Source organism: Pieris napi, chromosome 20 (genome assembly GCF_905475465.1).
Source record: "Pieris napi chromosome 20, ilPieNapi1.2, whole genome shotgun sequence".
In the NCBI taxonomy this organism is placed as follows: domain Eukaryota; kingdom Metazoa; phylum Arthropoda; class Insecta; order Lepidoptera; family Pieridae; genus Pieris; species Pieris napi.
The window spans coordinates 4,345,685-4,361,676 of NC_062253.1; the positions used below are offsets into that span (position 1 = coordinate 4,345,685).

The following is a 15,992-nucleotide window of genomic DNA, read 5'->3' on the forward strand; positions in this document are numbered from 1 at the left end:
CACTTGCTTTATACTTATCAATTTCTTTTCATTCCTCTGAATATACGAGCATATAATATAAATTGTGCCCACAGAAACATCCTTTGCACAGCCGGGCCTCGAACCCACGACCTCAAGGAGTGAAATCGTAAAGTTTTACTACATAATTATATAGAATATTTAAAAACGGATTCTTTTGTTACAGAACTTACCATGGCAACAACGGAAATACAGAAAAATGGAGGTGCACAAAATTTAATAAAACAGGCACCCTGGTAAGTTGTACAAAATAGTAAACAAAAACATACAAGAATGACTACTTTTGTACTTAATAATATTGTGGGGAGCAGTGTTTGCCAAGTAGCTTCAGCGTGCGACTCTCATCCCTGAGGTCGTAGGTTTTTTTTTTAAATAATATTGTGCATAAATTACTAATTTTTTTATAAAGTACATATATGTATTTGTCTAATAATATATGAGAAACGTCAACCATTTATGAATAAGCATTATTTTAAACTATTATGTCACATTTTTAAAATTCGAATTCAAGGTATCGAAAAAGAATTAATAGTCAAATATAAAACCTTTTTTTTAATGTAAACATATTATTTTAATGAAGAAAACCTGTCATTTTATTATTCACGGCACCTAATGAGGCTCGCCTTGGACATCAAACAATCTTCCTACATTTAGTAATACATAATTGGAAATAAATGCAAATGTCAATTAAAATAATACTTAAAATTTAAAAACATATATTAATAGGAAACATGTTAAAATATAATCATAGCTGATAGCTAGTTTAAAGCGACTTTGTGTTTTGCCAAATAGGTAATCTTGGGAGAGTTGGAGTCGACTTTTAGCGCGAAGTATTTCTTCCGCGTGACAAATACAGTACTTTTTTGACATACGGGAGTCTAAGCATCGTGCTTAATCTTATCCTAAGTCTACGCAATAAATTTACTAAACTTACGATCGTTTCTGCTAAAGTCACTCGTTTGGTTAGTTTTAAAGCCCAAAACTATATTTAATTAAATATAACACTCATAGAGTACTATGTAAAAAAAAAAGGGTGCGTGTACTTATGTACGCGCGTAAGAAGGTATACTTCTTTGGCATTATTAAAAATAGTTTTTGATTGCATGCAAATAATTAATAATTACAATTAAATAATCAAAGACTGGAAAAGGAGTCATTATAGTCAATAATTAAAACTCCTTTATTTGTTTAAAAGTTAAATGACAAATGTCATTATGATCATTCAAAATTCTAGGCATACGAACTTCACGCATATTCTATTTTTTTTTACTTGTAGATTGTCTTATTCCTATCTCGCTCGCGCACGCTATAATCACACTCCCAATTTTGTGTCACAGGTGCGCGCGCATCGTAAAATTTCACTCTCATAAATTTTTCATAACGCGCCTAAAGAAGTATAACTTCAAAAATTAATTTAATCTCTTTTTACTAAATAATTACATTCCATAAATAAAAAATCTTTTATACATATTTTAATACCACCCAACCGTAATTCTTTTTGCAAAAGTCTATAAAGGAGGTTGATACGGTAGAGTATGTATTCGCCACAAAACCTTAGCGATAAAAAGCGGTCCATAGAAAATTTAACAGCAGTAAGTAAGTTCAAAAGTATCCACTATATATTTAGCCCTTTATTTCGGGTGAAAGAAGTTGAATTGACAGGAATGAAAATCAGGCAAACCTTCATAAAATAATTGTTGAAAAATTCTGCATCTATCCTACATAGATTAGGGTATTTTATTTGAATTTGAATTTATTTAAAATTTATAATATCAATTACTTGAAATGTATTTTAATATTTTATAACGTTTCTCTCTAACTATTGATCAGATTTTGCGTGTTTTTCACCAATCTATCTTACTTTATTTATTTATTTCATTAATAAATTTTTGGGAAAGATTTAGGTGTATGCATTCCAATTTGTGTAAATTGACTGAAATATTATATTATTCCTAAAAATCTTGCCAAAACACGATATCCACACGGGCGTAACTGGTGGCCGAAGCTTATGATTACTTATACTCCTATCAATATTACTCACAAAAAATATTGGTTGTTTGTAAAGTAGGTTTACGATCGAGATGTTTACGTGATAACGTCTTATTGGTGATATAAGTTTTTGGGAAGTAAGGAATTAATGAAGATAACAATTTTTTCAAATTTTAAATTACATCTATCGTTTTATTCACACTTTTGATGATAAATTTCGGGTGTAAAATGACAAGTTTACTTATTCGACTATGATATACATTTTTCTTCATACATTCACGGAATGACTGGCAGCGCTCGAGATGAGACGGGAGATCGGTCCGTCTCTCTCTCGTTATACCTGCGATCGCGCTCGTGAGGTTTTGGTGTGACACAAGTTTCTGAACATGTCACCCGACTAAAACGATTTTAAAGACGTTATCATGTCAAAATATGCAATTTTAAACAACGCATATAACATAAAGGTTTTAACCTAGGACTGGTTTGGTTCTCGGTATAACAGGTATGTTAGTACAAAAAAAGATTACCTTGAGAAACAGTGATTATATAAATTGATAATTTAATTAAATATTGTGTCCCAACATAATACATGATTTTAAACAAAATCTATTAAAAATACAGAAAACAAGTAATACTTTATATTTGGGAACTAACATTAAATAAAAACTTTAGAGGTGTCAAGGGACACCCGGATGGAACGAAATTCCTTTCGATTAATTTATATGTTTATTGGTATCATAACAGTATGATAGATTTTCTTGACACCAATCTTACGACGAAAAAAAAAGCCAACAACACGAGGTGTTCTCAGGCGGTCACCCATCCAAGTACTGACCTCGCCCGACGTTGCTTAACTTCGGTGATCGGACGAGAACGGTGTATTACAATAGCAAATAGCAAAAAAGTGTCGTGACAACTTTTCGTAAGAATTTTTTCCGTCTAGCCCCCTTTCACAACGCGCGATAAGGAACTTCGTTCCAAAATAGATTTTTTATAATAAAAGGAAATGTCTGCCCCACGGTCCCTTTGAATAAAATACTTTTACATACCTATTCCGATCGACGGTATTGATAGCTAGGATATAAATACTATATGTAATATATATGTAGAAAAAAAATCTAAGCTGTATATTTTTTTTGTTATGATTAGAAATTAAACAGGCTTTTAGTATTATTATTATTTATTAGCACATACATATAAGGTCATATCAGTTCGGGACAACTTTGAATTTAAAAATTTCTTAAGAATAAAATTGTTTTCGTCGGACACACATCATCATCATCATCACAATCATTGGCGTCTGGGCCTCAGATTTCTGTTTCTGTTTCATGATCATTTGTCAATCAAATAGGCAAGTAGGTGATCTGCCTCCTGTGCCTAACAGACGCCGTCGTTTTTGGGTCTAAGGCAAATCGGTTTCCTCACGATGTTTTCTTTCACTGTTCGAGCGAATGCTACATGCGCACATAGAAAGAAAGTCCGTTCCTGCACAGCCGGGGCTCGAACCTATGACCTCATGGATGAGAGTCGCACGCTGAAGCCACTAGGCCAAAACTGCTTAGTCATCTTATTATTGTTGCCAAGTTAAGATCGATAATGACGATACTCATTTATATGTACATACATAATTCTTTGTTTTTAGGATGCCTTTGTACACAAAGTTTATAAACATAAGTTAATCACTGACTTAAGTACATAGTAACGATATAAAAAAATCAAGTGGTCAAAAATATTTCTTTTGATATCTCGTAGATAATCCTTATACCAGGATTTGAATCCCTGTCGGAACGACAATTATAAATAAATACTTTTTTAAATTTTTATATTACATAAACAATATAATTAAAGAAAACACCAAAAACCTCTTAGGGGTTTTTGAGAGAACCCCACCAGATTCGTGGCGTGGTATAGTTTGGAAATTGGTATTGTCTAAACAAAAGTCAAAATTCAAAATCATTTATCATATAGGTAACAATGAACACTTATGAACGTCAAAAAAGAACAACAGCTTTAGTGCAATTATAAAATTTTGGGTTCTTTGAAATCAAGTTTTTTAACTAATTTATTCATAATATTTGAGACCTGTTCTCAACTTCCTTAGTTAATTAATATTATTTATTAATATTATTAATAATATTTGTAATTGTAATTTATCTTAGGGTATGTGAGACTGGTCGAAATCGACTGCAAATCTTACGAATTACTATTTTATTTATTTATTACAGTAATATAATTGAATATAACTGTAATACATATAGGACATATTATTAAATAAAATACTTAGACAATGTACAAAGCCAAAACAGAATACATTATGTAACAAAATATACTACACAGAAAATATTAGATAGTCATTAAACAAACTACAAATTAATATTTTAAAGATAGAGATCGTTACTGCTAAATGAAGTCAACTCTTCCCGCTTCCTAAAATTCATCTACATCTTCATAAATTGTATTGTAGTTAGCTAAAACCCAAAACATTGGCGAATTACACTGATAATTCGTGTTCGTACGAGGCACATGGAACACTCATTGACAGCATAGCATTTATTGTGACAAAATAGTATCTCACCTAATGAATGTGTCAAGGATATTAAAAGCAACGCATTTATATTTATCACAGGTAGGAATCATTTTCGACAGCCAAGGTCAATCATAAACAAAAGATTTTTTACCAATTACGTCATGGTCTGTCAAATCTGGCAGATTACTGAGGATTACAAAGCTATTTTTAAATCAAGAACGTAACTTAAAACTAATTATCTAACAGTCACAAAATATACACGAACTATACAACTGTGTTAACAGCCATTACCACCTTCTTTTTCGTGGGTAAATGCGTTACGCATACGACTCCCTCGACGCGAATGCCGTGTGGTGGAGGGTTATGTGGGACTCACTACTGTGCATTCCCACTAAAACCCCACGGCGCGGCGCCACCAGCAATAGCCCGATGCAGGACACGGTAACATGGTCTTGTCCGCGGCCGGCCACGCGATCAGCGGTCGAAATCACGGCCCGCTATGGCCATAAATCATGTGGAATGGACCTTGACACAGCCATACTCTCATCGGCCAATTTGCCCGGCCATTACTGCATCATCTTTGTTAAGGGGGCCTGTTGTCATATATTTTTCCTGTCCTGTCTCTCTCTCTTCTGTGGCTCAGGTCTGAGCGTCGTGGTCAGCAAGGAAACATCTGGAGCGCACTATCTGTTCTCACCGGATTCTGTCCAACGGCTCTCTTATTACAGTACTCCTAGGGACCGCAAATAAGTTCCATTTTTTCCGATACGAACTCAGTTCTTACTTGTATTATACTTACTATGTATTGTATACTTAACTAAGTGTAATAAATATGTCTCACTTAAGGCCTCCTAGTTCACAGTACGTTCAATCTGTTTCTTCTATCACTCTTATTTCAAAGTAAATGATCAGCCTTCTATCTGACTCATGTCAACTTTTGGTTTGGGACATGCCAGTTCCACGCGAAGTTTTCCAGAAAGCCTGTGGGCCAACACTGCTCTTGCTGCCTGGTCATGAGTCAGACAAAATTTTATGATTGAATCATTAAGGCAAGCTATTGTTTCTTGTCATGGATCTCGATGTGTTGTTCTGATTATTGGATTCCTTCGAAGATGTTGTTAAAAAAATGCAATTAATAGGTAGGTTTGTGGGTCAGCCATGGAAAATATGTTCATAATCACATTTTTATGTCACTTAGGTATAACTAAAAACATTGATAAACCGCGGCTGATATAATACAAAGTTTATTAACCTCGGTTATCTCTCGTTTAAATAGAGATGTTGACGCGTTATTAATAAAAAAAGTATTACTCCAAAACTACAAAAACTTAAATCGCTGGATCAATGTAAAAAATGTTATAATATTATTGTTGACAAATATTAATAAAAATCTGGTATATTTAAACTCGGTCTCCCAAATACCCGTGGTTAAATGGAATTAAAAGGAGTCGATAAAGAAGATATTGATGTTATATCCATTGAATTCTATATTCCTTTCTTCCTTTACTCTGGCTAAAACTAAAAGTGTAAGTAACAATTCAGACACAACAAAAGTGCCGTATTGTATTGATCAAGAACATAATTTAATACTTACAAATAATTAATTACTTTTCGTTTTGTTATGATTTGTATATTGTTATTTTAGGTCATATTTATAATTAATTCGAGCAGTGTTGGCCTAGTGGCTTCAGCTTGCGACTCTCATCCTTGCGGTCGTAGCTTCGATCCCCAGCACCAATGGATTTTTTATGGAACTTTCGCTCGTACGGCAAAGAAAAACATCGAAAGGAAACCCACATGCTTTAGACCTAAAAGTCGATAGCTTGGGCATAGAAGGCTGTTCACCTACTTCCCTATAAAACAAATACATAAATCTGAGGACCAGACCTAAAAGGTTGTAGTGCCATTGTTTATTTACAATTAAAAACAAACAATGGTTTAGGATAACATTACATTGGGACAATGGAAAAATTATGTACCTTAATGTTAGACTTTGGCTAATTTCCAATGTTTTAATGTGAAGTCATTCATCAAGAGAAACCATAAAGCAGAACGAACCGCGTATACGCGGCAATCAAATTGTCATCTGTCACTCGTTTGCTAACGTCAGTTCAAGGCCAGATTAGACAAACCATAACAGATACATTAAAGCCCAATTTAGCTGGACAGACACGCACACTTACGCAATAACTCACACGAATACACAATTAACCTTATGTATGGACGTGTAACCTTTTAGCATTGGAATCGTGTATATTTGTATATAGTATGGATTATTCCCAAGGCCTCCTTTTGATCTTTGACAGATGTTGATTGACATCAAATTTTGCACTCTGCCCCCCGTTTACGTGTCTCAAGGCTGCTTTAAGCAAAAAATATTCATTAGCAGTAAGTTAATAATTTAAAATTAAGACCGTGAAAATATATAAATGTAGAAATACAGATAAGATAATATTTTAATTGAAAAATGCATGCATTACTTTTAATTAACGTTTTTTATTCAAAAATATAATAATGAAATCTTATTACAATCAAAACATATTTTGATATTTGAAGTAGGTACATAATATTACCGGTTTAAGATTGCAATATAAAAAAAACTACTTTTAGCTACTGTCAGAGTCGTGTAGGTTTATAAAACCTGCACGTAATGGACACAATACGTAAATTCAAATCCTCTGTAATCATTGATACCATTACCATCAGCAAATGAATAACTTCGTCGCCTTTCAACTGTTTCAAGTCATCTTTATAATTACAATAACTACGCTATTTATTCGACGCTCAGAGATATCCTTGTTCATGGAGGAGATTAACTTTTTTAACACTACTGCCACTAAATTTTGTTAATCGTTTCGAAAATTCGTCATTTTACGCTTCGGGATTGATCTCGAAAAATGGCACGAGATCTCGATTGCATTCCCTAGTTGTAACCAAGACTGTACTCATGACGATGTATTCTGTAAAGCAAGCGGTGTTTGTGTAAATGTATTGAATGTGTATCAAAATCAGTGCCATAATCTGATATTATCTTATATATACAATTCTCGTGTCACAGTGTTAGTTACCAATTACCATACTCCTCCGAAACGGCTTGACCGATTTTTATCAAATTTTATATGCATATTCATTAGGTCTGAGAATCGGCTACTATCTATATTTCAACCCCCTAAAAAAAATTTATAAGGGGTGTCCACCCCAAATAAATTTTTTTTTAATATAAGTAGCATACAAAAATACAAATAACCCCTAATTTTCACCCCTCTTCGATCAACCCATATTTTTTATTATTGTAGATAGCTATTTTTATTGAACTAAAAAAAGTTGTTCTAGAAATAATATACATACATGGCAAAACAACGTTTGGCGAGTCAGCTAGTATAATAATAAAAGATTGAAAAGTGTTTCTTTTTTCGGTATTTTTTTATGAAGTGTATATTGTCAAAATTATGTAGAATAATATACCTATGTAGTTTTTACATTCACAGTTTATAATACATATAATTAAAAGCAAGGTCGTAAGAAAATATTTTAACCTAGACTTAATAATACAATGCACATTAAACAAGGTTAAATTATTTTAACGTGAACATGGTAATAATTAAAATTAATTAAACAATTAAATTGTACAAACTATGATTTCGAAATACATACAGGTCACAAAAAATTTTAGGTAATTAAACTGTCGCGGATTAAGATACATCGAAACAATATCTTGATAAATTTATTTGATAGCTAGAATGTTTTAAATAGATTTGCGAAAAATAATTAATTTCATAATGGAGCGTGTGAAGTCAATTAAAACGCGGTTGCTAGGCAACCAATAATCGTTCAACAACATTGACATAGGTGTCTTATAGTAAACAATGGAAGTGACATTTTCTATTAACTGTACCAAATTATAAGAACTTTTTGGATGCTATTTTGCAAATGGCTTTTTCACTGTTTACCGTGTCTCTGGCCTACAAGACAGACGTCACACGGTCGTTTTAAAAAAAGTATTTTACCGGTTTTTTAAATACATATAGATCACAACATGGGATTTGTAGTTACCGCTAACTGGATTGAGTCACGTGACCACAACTTTGGACTCTTATTGCGTTTAAATACCAAAGTGAGACAGAACAGGAGGATAATTCAAATTCCAAAGGCTACCGTTATTTCGAATGTTTTTTTTTAAATTACAATGACCAGAGGGAGTTAATTAGCCAGATAAGTGTGTCGCTTTGAATTCGTACATAGGAGCTAAACGTTTCTCACACTGTTAATGATCTGTTATGTTACTAGTTGCGCCACCAATATTACGTTTTATGTACTATAGGTATTACAGCCATTGATGCAACGCGACGCATACTTGGAGATTATTGTATAAAAAGCGGATTAGCAAATAGATGATTGGTTTATGGGAACCGATACGTTACATACATATAAATACTAGATAAATATGAATGTTTGTTGGGCTTCTTTACAAGCCACTACGAGTAGTTCAGTAAAATGTATTAGAGTGCCCTGTAACCCGCAGATCCTTGATCTAAAATAATAAAATAAAAATTTGTTTATTTATTTTAAATACATATGCATTACAATGTGTAAGATTTGGGAACCCTTTTAAGTTAAAATACCTGTGTCAGGGTTCCCAGCTCTTCCATAACAAACTTAATAATAAATTCCTTAAAATATATTGGTATATAATTAATTACATCTTTTATTTTATTTATTTATGATTTTGATTTTTCAACTGTTATCAACACGCCTGAATGCATGAGTAGTGAGTGAGTGAGTGAGTGAATGAATAAAGTGTGTAACTACATACTAGGTCTCAGTAGCATCTCTAATACTGCGTAAGGTGTGCTCGTAAGCCAGTCCTTTAGTCGTATTTTTAGATTGTATATGTTATACTGTCAAAATGCCTATTGCTATTATCAGCAATAGGCATTTTGTTAGGCATAAGATTAACAGTATGAAAAATAAAGTGCTAATAATAAAACTTGTAAATAATCATTAATTTAAAAAATCATAATTAAAATATTACTTTCATACGTAAGGCACATGACACAAAACGGTCATATTATATGAATAGACGATGACGTAGCCAGTTTGTAAATAATATGTCTTGTCTTCTAATAATCTTTCTCTAAAATAGCCTTTTTTATATAATTTATGTCTGTCATATAATTCTCATCACATATAAGTTCATATAAATCATACCCACAAATATGTTAGCGCCATACCCCAATATTGTGGGTGTCATAAGTTAATTCGAGAAGATGATTACTAAACTTTGAACGCTTATAGTTTATTAAATTTAAAACTTCGCTTAACCTAGATGGGACTACATCAGTGAAAACATGATATACGTGTAAAGTTAACACGTACTAAATCATGCGAGCAAGACGAAGTCACGGGCAGTCAGTAGTTGCGTTGCGTTGTAGTATGTGTAAAGGTGTTAATAATCTGGTGAAGTAATTATCTCTTTTATACATAATATTATACTCTCTCGTAAAATTCGAATGTCTAATTTAATAAAACTTACTTGCAGCCTTATTATAAGAGCAATAAAAATATTATATTATCTTTGTATTGTTTTTTTTTTTTTAATTTTTGTTTGCGGAAGGTTTACTTTATGGCATAGTCTAATGTTTACACTTTACTTATCTGTGAGAACGCCACACATGCGCGGTGCGTTTGGCGCCATTCTGATTTGTCATACATTTTGTTGTTCCGAATGTCACGGGTAATGTTCTAGATTCTTGTCCTTGAAAATCCTTGAATCGTGATTGTAGTAAATGTGATAATAATTGTGTCTAAATAATCAGAAATTAAGAAAAAAGTTACCTCCCTTTCGAAAAACATATGTATGTATGGTAAAATCCAGATTATCCTATTAAATGAGGTTCTATTATAAACAGCTCATACAAAGTCTTAATAACACAAAATTACGAACATTTTTTATTTGCTGGAGTTTCGTCAGTGATTGTATTTTTTGTATCAAACAAATTTCCGTAGTTTTTATTTTGCCAAGTCCTAATAAAAACGAACACAAGGATAAAATTAAATACCCACTCGCATTGTTTTCAATTGATGCTGTATATATTATTATATTATTAGTGACTTAACCCCGTCCCACCAAAAAGGGTCATTCACCCCACGCTTCCTTTAATCAGTTGTTTACATATCGGCTAATTGTTTTCAAATAAGGTAGGTATAATAAATGTTTCTAAGTATGGCTATAAAGCATTACAACAAACCACCTATTGTATTGTATTTCGAAAAGCGTGTGTCAATAAAACTGGGCTAAACTTTTTCCTAAATTGTATTGAAATGACTATGGAAACAAGAAACTAATGTCTGGGTTTGAAATAATGTTGCCTTTGTATTCTAATGTCGGGAATAATAAACGGTTTTATTTGATTAGATAGTTGCAACACCTAACTTAAAATACCAAATATCGGGTGGGATTTTTATTTCATATGGGCTGTATCCTCGGCTGTGCAGCAATGGACTTTCTATGATTGCATAGTTATATGCACTCATAGAAGAGTAGGACTACTCAAGAACTGTAAGTTGTGACCGAAAACACCGTGAGGCAACCGCCACCCAAAAAGTCGACGGCGTGTGTCAAGTACAGAAAGAAGGCCAAGAATACTTTGCCTATTAAGAAAATAAAAGGTCACTGTTTTTTTTTTAATTTTATAATTATATAATCAAATTTCGCCGATATCCATTACAATGACAATTGACGTCCGTATGCCAAAGTAAATCAGCACGTTTTCGACATACCGAAATGACACTTAGGGCCCATAGTTTTGTCTTTGAATCGTAAACTAAACTAATACAGCGATAGCAGACTGTGATATATAGCAGACGGGTGGATAGAATGGTTTGTTATGATCACAGCACTGTAACCTTCATACTAATAATGAAAAAAGGTGGAAATGTTTTGTGAATAAATGAAAAGACGTAGCAAATAATAATTACATTATTTCGCATAACCGTTACGCAGGTTGTCTTTCCGCGCAGACTAGATACAACGAAAAAATTAATGATAGCTACCAGAAATATAAAATAATTACCCCATAGTACTCACAGCCCATAAAGACGGGGTTTCAGGAATAATTATTGGGGAATCCTTAATAAGGCAGTTAGCTGAATTTAAACGCCACCACTTGTATGAGCCCGTAGGTCGCCTCGTAATACTACTAAAATGTGAGCGTTGTGTCTTCTGTGTTAATAACTATAGACTATTCGTAGTTTTCCCGCCGTGAACTATTATAATACAAACACATAACGCAGACGAATCCGCGTATGCCTCTTGTATTCCATATAACAAAGCTGAATTAACACCAATTTAATAACTGAAACAATCGCGGGAAGGATCGCAGGATGCGTATTCAGTTTTTTTTGTAATATTTCCGATAATTATGCAACATGCAGTTGCATTAGTGAAAGTCTGGCCGTGCGTTGCGGTGCATTAGCGTTCTAACTTCAAAACCTATGCCGCGTGTTGGCGCGCGGCAAACGTGTATTTGACATTTAACCTTTTTGGACATAATTTGAGATTTAGTGATGTGGCTTAACGTGTCTGTGGTACAGTCCGGAAAAAAGGAAAAGCTACTGTTTTTTGAGTGAGTATCTATGGTTGATATTTGAAAAAATCGTGATAATCAGAATAATTTATTGCCATAGACAGGTAATAATTTAGGTAACTATTTTATAAATTTCCACAGTACTGTTTTGTACTTTTAGTATATTTTCTGTAGAAGAAGATTAAACATTGTATTACTGGCCTTTAGACCGTGACGTTTTAATGATCTATGGAAATACTTTTCAATTAAATAACATTAACAAGAATTAGTTATCAATTAACGAATTGTTTATTAACTATTTCTAAAGTTTAGTGACCTTATAAGAATGTACCTATTGTCAATTTATACAAATTCAGTATACAATCAGTCAGTAGTCGTATAATCTCATAGTGTCTAACTAGTAATTATTATAATTAGCTTCAAATAACCTATTCTGTATCAGTAAAATGGATGAATGAAGAAAATGGCGGCTTTTGTTGCTTACCGGTTGAACGCAAAGTTCATCTTGCTTAAATAGTCGTGTGTATCAGCTACTGTTTTTTAATTAAGTGGCTTAAAAAAACACAGACTATATTTGTGCAGAGAATATAAAAAAGACAAAGGTTAATAAATAATGTGTTTTTGTTTTTTTGTTGTAGCAATTACTTTGAATTGTAGAATTGTATTGTTCTTTAAATTTTTAAACACAAATGAAACAGCTCCCAGGGCCGTATTTAGAGGTCAGAAGGGCAACTCCTTTGTTGCCCCTGGCCCCAAATTAATTTCAAACAAAATGAAAAAAAAAATTCAGTCGAGTTTTTCAATTAATAATTTATTGTGAAACCAAGTCGATTCTTTTAGTATTTAACAAACATAACAATATATGAAAAGAAAAGTGGTTTACTAGTCCGAATTTAAAACATTTTTTTTCTGAGTCTATTGTGGTGCCCCCTCTTTTGCAGCTCTCTCTAAATACGGCACTGTCAGCACCACCGTCCACCTGTATACAAAAGCATTAACAGGAACTCAAAGTACTCGTAAATATGTTTAAAGTTTTTTGTGATTAATTTTTTAGTACTTTTTTGTAGTTTGTATATTGTTACGTTAGGTTTTCGTTTTAATTGTACAAAGGTACTGTTCCCTATTAAATTATAGTTGGCTATTTTTTTAATTTATTACGTGGCATTAAAATCATCTTTCAGTCTGAATTATGCCCAATGTATCATGTTGCTTATGATTATTATTGCCATTAACAGAAGAACAAAATGATTCTGTATTTGATATTCAAAAATTCTATGAGCCCAAATTATTTGAAAGCAATATCTATACAAATACTGTATTAACACTACATAAAAATTTCGTTGTCATTTTCTTTCCGTCTACTCTTTTCTGTGTTGTATACTTTGTAATATAGGAAATACAGGAGAAGAAATCAGTATTTCTTTAAGGATACGCTTATATTTGCACAAGAGCAAGCTAATTATTTTCTTAGTTATAGTTTTTTTACATTGCCTTTGTATACGAGTTTCCAGTGGAATACAGGTAACAGTATCTCGTTACGTAAGGTATTATCTAGGTAATCTATACTACGAACGGGTAAGTATGGAGGCTTTGTAATAACTAGTTTAACCACTTTCTCTAAGGCTACCTAGTACCTACGTTACCTAAAAGTCTGATAATCGGGATCTATGGCAAAACTCTAAAATCTATTACAGTATATAAAATCCACTGATGTCAATATAATTAAATGATATCAATTTCAACTGAACAATAACAAATCCTCTGATAATCAAAACTTGTAGTACGAAGTTCGAAACATGATTGACACTTTATTTGTTTAGAAGTTGTACAAGATGTATGTTTACAAAATACAAGAAAATATGTTTAAATTCTATAAAAATTCAACACACATCAAGTATATGAGATAGGAGTTACAACAGGATACAGATAAGAACAAAAAACAGGCAAATCTGAAAAAATTAAAACGCATTAAACCTCTCATAAGGACAAAACAACAAGTTTAAATATACATTTTTGTGTCACAACAAAAAATTATAATGTAAATTATAATTATTGTTACGAATAAACACCAAATTCATATAATTGTATAAGGATATATTAATTACAAAATCAGTGCTAATTAAAAAAATAATTTATTAACGTTTGTGTAAATCACAATAATATAAAAATAACTACTTCTATAGAATTTAACAAAAACACTTTAAAAATACGAAACTCCTTCGAGCCGGATTTGAACCAGCGACCTATGGATATCAATCATTTAACAACTACAGTCCACCGCTCTACCAACTGAGCTATCGAAGGTTACAGATTACGTGCGAAATTATAAAATACATTCTATTAGTAGTTCATAATAAATTTATCGTTTTTATCGATATCGCAACTATTATCATAAAACCTGATAATATTTTGTAATTAATAATAAAAATCCGATTACAGATAAGAAAATAATCGATATTACAATATTTCTAGCAACTCTTTCTACACCTAAATTACGGAAAACCTTTACCAATGAATTTTCCTAATCTACTTAAACGATTCGAAAAGGACAAATGTTATAGATATCGTGATGAATCAAGCGTAACCACAGACGCATACTTGTAATTGACCTGCAAGCTGCAATAACACGCAAAATGCAAGGCCGTATCAAGTTGAGCGAGTTTCCCTTATATTTGAATAACGTTGTAAGGTCGCACTTGAAATTAATTAGGATTCTAAATTAATTGCACAAACACACATTGAGTATTTTAGGGTTGAACCTTTGTGACAAGTAAGTAAGCTAGGTGTTATTCCCGTATATACTTGTTTATAGAACAGGTGACGTCCATAGACACTGCCAGAAGGCTTGCAAGCAAGTTGCCGTTGATGGAATTGGTACGCTCTTATCTTGAAAGACCCTTAGTCGACTTTATTCTGTTACTTGTTACGGTTTGCTCACCGTGAGGTTCTCACCTCTTCATCGGACAACATATTATAGTGGTGGTGCGCGGCAAAAACCGCCTTAATCATAACATAAAAAACGTCCTGAACAAAAGGGAACAATTATAGTATTTCGTCTAAGTATTGACTTGAGGACTACTTAAATGATCCTAATCCTTGGGATTGAATTGCTCCAGTTCAAACAATTTGTATGACAATACTTGGCGATTAAAAAGAGTGGCGGAAAGTTTCTTGCCTTGCTTGACTTGCGAACTGGTAGTAAATGTAAATTTACGATTAATTTAACTTGACGATTCAAAAGTGTACTTGGTTACCCACTTGAATAAAGATATTTTGAGTTTGAGTTTGACTCGGAATTTAGTACAATTAAAGAAGTCAATAGTTTAGCTTTAGTGAATTCTGATATAATTTTTAAATATATACTTTATCATATATTTTTCTTGAAACTTTATAATATGTCATTTTGGTATTTATCAGTGCGAATATCATATCAAAATTAATCATACCCTATTTATCAGTGTTGAGAAAGTTATATAATTAATAAATTTATCAAAAAATGATTAAGGGTAAAAATAATAGAATTTAGATAAACAAGTAATCGGCACTCAGAGAAAAGATTTCTTACCGTCATTAAATGTCTTGAATCTGTCAAATAACAAAAATAAAAAGAAATCCTATTACGATTTCTAAACGCATCCATAATGACCTAAATATTAAAACAAAAGAAGAAGTATTTCTTTTTTGGAAAATGTATACACAGTACAAATACAATATATCATAGCAACTAATACTTAAATAAAGCAAATCACGCAAGTTACTACGAAAGTAAAGTTGCTAGTGGGAGATTGATAATAATATTATTAAAAAAATAAATATATACATTTGATGTCGTAAACATTTATGTAGAGGCATTATTACACCGTTAATGTTAT

The 15,992-nt window shown here is 32.3% G+C and overlaps 1 protein-coding gene and 1 non-coding gene across 6 annotated transcripts in view; one reads left to right on the forward strand and one right to left on the reverse strand.

Annotated features, from left to right (window-relative positions):
• The window catches only part of LOC125059969 (17-beta-hydroxysteroid dehydrogenase 13-like), a 32,575-nt gene that overhangs the window by 1,518 nt on the left and 15,065 nt on the right, over nucleotides 1–15,992 (forward strand). For 4 of the 5 annotated variants that reach the window (XR_007118750.1, XM_047664691.1, XM_047664692.1 and 1 more), the window contains exon 2: nucleotides 185–254. Coding sequence is in view for 4 of the 5 variants with exons in the window: in XM_047664691.1 (XP_047520647.1) it covers nucleotides 193–254 (62 nt within the window). In the remaining variant the exon portion in view is untranslated. Of the gene's footprint in view, nucleotides 1–184; nucleotides 255–12,009; nucleotides 12,160–15,992 lie in introns of those variants that run through there. The other variant, XM_047664695.1, reaches the window with a different exon arrangement.
• On the reverse strand, nucleotides 14,336–14,424 carry Trnay-gua. Its single transcript is given in 2 exon segments — nucleotides 14,336–14,371; nucleotides 14,388–14,424. It is a non-coding gene; the product is annotated as a tRNA-Tyr (tRNA).